Raw genomic sequence first — 3,831 nt, forward strand, 5'->3', positions numbered from 1 at the left:
TCTTGAGAAACCTGTATGCAGGTCAGGAAGCAACAGTTAGAACTGGACATGGAACAACAGACTGGTTCCAAATAGGAAAAGGAGTGCGTCAAGGCTGTATATTGTCACCCTGTTTATTTAACTTATATGCAGAGTACATTATGAGAAATGCTGGACTGGAAGAAGCACAAGCTGGAATCAAGATTGCCGGGAGAAATACCAATAACCTCAGATATGCAGATGACACCACCCTTATGGCAGAAAGTGAAGAGGAACTAAAAAGCCTCTTGATGAAAGTGAAAGTGGAGAGTGAAAAAGTTGGCTTAAAGCTCAGCATTCAGAAAACGAAGATCATGGCATCTGGTCCCACCACTTCATGGGAAATAGATGGGGAAACAGTGGGAACAGTGTCAGACTTTATTTTTTTGGGCTCCAAAATCACTGCAGATGGTGACTGCAGCCATGAAATTAAAAGACGCTTACTTCTTGGAAGGAAAGTTATGACCAACCTGGATAGCATATCGAAAAGCAGAGACATTACTTTGCCAACAAAGGTTTGTCTGGTCAAGGCTATGGTTTTTCCTGTGGTCATGTATGGATGTGAGAGTTGGACTGTAAAGAAAGCTGAGCAATTAAGAATTGATGCTTTTGAACTGTGGTGTTGGAGAAGACTCTTGAGAGTCCCTTGGACTGCAAGGAGATCCAACCAGTCCATTCTGAAGGAGATCAGCCCTGGGATTTCTTTGGAAGGAATGATGCTAAAGCTGAAACTCCAGTACTTTGGCCACCTCATGTGAAGAGTTGACTCATTGGAAAAGACTCTGATGCTGGGAGGAATTGGGGGCAGGAGGAGAAGGGGACGACAGAGGATGAGATGGCTGGATGGCATCACTGAATTGACGGACGTGAGTTTGAGTGAACTCCGTGAGTTGGTGATGAACAGGGAGGCCTGGCATGCTGGGACTCATGGTGTCGCATTGAGTGGGACACGACTGAGTGACTGAACTGAACTGAACTGAAACAAAATCAACATTAAGACGCAGCTACAACACATACTATAATGAAGCTTCAAAAATTAAAGAAAAACAGAGAAGATTTAAGGGCTTGAAGTCTTAAAGGCTTAAAATCTTAAAGCATGAAAAAAAAATCAAAGCAAAACATAAAAGCTTGAAACTTACAAAGGAACACTCATATGTCTCTAAGCATATTTCAAAGCAGAATCCTAAGTATCCAGGAGAAAGTGGGATGATATATTCCAAGTGCTGAAAGAGAAAACTGCCAAGAATACTGTCATTCAGAAATGAATTGAAGATAAAGACTTCTCCAGACCAACAAATGCTGAGGGAACTGAATACCTCTAGACTTGCCTTACTAGAAACCCTGAAAAGAGTTATTCAAGGTGAAATTGAAGCATGTGAATTAATATCATGAAAATACACAGTACACTGGTAAATATAAGTGTACGGTTGCATGCAGGATACTCTAATGCTGTAACATGTTGTAATGTTGGATTTTTTTCCCCTTCCCCTTCACTTCCCATATTGGGAATAAACTACTAATTTAATCTCATTCCTTTTGGTTAACATTCTAGTGTATGTTTCCAACACTGTTGGAGATTTGGAATAATTATTCTTTACTCTTGGATTTTTCAGTTTTCAGCGTATGTCGTTAACAAGTGTGATTTCATGATGAGAATGGGTCATGAACAACAGATGATGAATCTATTTCTGTAATTTTGAGTTTCAATTAAGAAAAAGATTTTACTTTCTATTTCTGTTGGATGAGGAAGTAGTTCTTACAAGAAGTCTACAATTGTGAAGCACTTATCTATTGTGAAAAATAATTATTCACAAATATTCAGAACATTTATCTCTAAGGCCACTTTTAGAAAGAGTTCCCTTGCTAATGAGAAGACTGGTTTTCAACTGGAATATCAGGCAAGGATTTGTCAAAATTCCAAATTTCTCTCATTCTTGTATAAAGAAATATGCGTTTAATATTTTCTCTAACTGATTAATAGACCATCTCCCATATACCTGAGAACCAGGGATAAACTGAGTAACACATCTGTCTTCCCTTTCAGCAAGCACTCTGGTAATGGAGCCATTCTTATAGGTGACCTGGGACCTGAGGTGCTTTTAATTGTTACCCTTAGGACTGGACAGGAAGCTCTGTTGTGTTGTAAACATTGTTTATGAGGAAAATTGACAAATTGATTTAAATAATATGCAAAACCCAACATGCAACATATTATGAAATCAATAATGCAGAGCAATGAATATTATAGTCACACCTAGTGTTGGAGAAGGCAATGGCACCCCACTCCAGTACTCTTGCCTGGCAAATCCCATGGACAGAGGAGCCTGGTGGGCTGCAGTCCATGGGGTCGCTAGGAGTTGGACATGACTGAGCGACTTCACTTTCACTTTTCAGTTTCATGTATTGGAGGAGGAAATGGCAACCCACGCCAGTGTTCTTGCCTGGAGAATCCCAGGGACGGGGGAGCCTGCTGCCATTTCTGGGGTCGCACAGAGTCGGACACAACTGAAGCAACTTAGCAGTAGCAGTGTTTAATGAGGAATCGTAAAACTCATTAGAAGACATATTTACAAGAAAGAAAGGACTGAATTATTAAAAAAAAAAAAACAGAAGAAAAACATCATAATGAAGAACTTATAAATTTCAAGATAGAAGTGATTAATTTTTTTTAAAAAAATTCACAATTTCTAATGCTCTCTGAAAACAATTTTAAAGTTTTGGCATTGCAGCAGAAATAAAAAATATACTCCGGATTTTGTTAAAAGAGATGCCTGTTACCTGTAGCTAATTTTGTTAAAACATTAATTTGGCAGTGATGTTAATGACTTTTAGTAGCTTTACTAAGATATAATTGAAATACAGTCAACTGAACATACTTAAAATTTAGTATTTGATGAAGTGTGAATCTGCAAAATCAATAATCTTACCACATATAAGATTATGAAGATATACATTGTTCTCTAAATTTCTTGTATTACAAAGAAGAATCCCCTAAACATTTTGGAGTCATACTCTAGCTTTTCTGTAACATATTTTCTGTTCACATTTTCATGAACATATTCACATGACCTCACAAATCAATATTCAGTGGCTCTGCATACTGTGGTACTCAGAGGATGTAGAAGATAATTTATCTTATTTCCCCCTCAGGTGAATATGTGATCATTATTTCATTAAGGTATTCTTTATGGTTATCACATCCTGAAGACTATTTCTGCCAGTTGATTCAATCAAAAATACATACATGAAAGTAGAAACGAAGTAGGAGGAAGGGTGAGTGTTCATACCTTTTTCAACTTACCTTGCCCATGAGCACAGGAAAACCACAAGGTGAGAACAATATTGATTAGCAAAAACATGTTCGATTTTCTGATGATACATTCACACAAAACTCCAGTGGCCATCTTTGAGGTTTAAAATCTACTTCATTTGCAGCTAGCAAACGTGACTTCGAATTTAAGTGCCTTACAATGAAGCTAGTTAATTAGTGCCATTTAATAAATATCAAAGTTCAATGTTTTACAATGTCCATAAATGATTTCTATTGGTGGTTTCACAATAAGCTATTGTGTTCAACACCTGTTATGTCCGTGTACAACTTTGTGTGGGACTGGGTGTGGACTGGCTTCAAAGTAACATAAAATATTAATTTTTATTAAAACATTTCTAGAGAATAGGTGAAGTTTTCCCCAGCCTTTGAATTATCTGTATTTTCACATGCCTAGGGAAGTGAGGCAGAGAAGGCAGTGGCAAGCACCCCACTCCAGTACTCTTGCCTGGAAAATCCCATGGATGGAGGAGCCTGGTAGGCTG

At 37.9% G+C, this 3,831-nt stretch overlaps 1 protein-coding gene across 1 annotated transcript in view; it reads right to left on the reverse strand.

The window, feature by feature from the left end:
* Positions 1-3,377, reverse strand: part of LOC104981884 (complement factor H-like) — a 23,148-nt gene extending 19,771 nt beyond the window's left edge. Inside the window, 1 exon segment of the mRNA XM_010831137.1 lies at positions 3,320-3,377. Within this exon segment, the coding sequence (XP_010829439.1) occupies positions 3,320-3,377 (58 nt within the window).
* Positions 3,378-3,831: the final 454 nt, after the last annotated feature.

Source organism: Bison bison, unplaced genomic scaffold (assembly GCF_000754665.1).
Source record: "Bison bison bison isolate TAMUID 2011002044 unplaced genomic scaffold, Bison_UMD1.0 scf7180017864524, whole genome shotgun sequence".
Classification (NCBI taxonomy): Eukaryota; Metazoa; Chordata; class Mammalia; order Artiodactyla; family Bovidae; genus Bison; species Bison bison.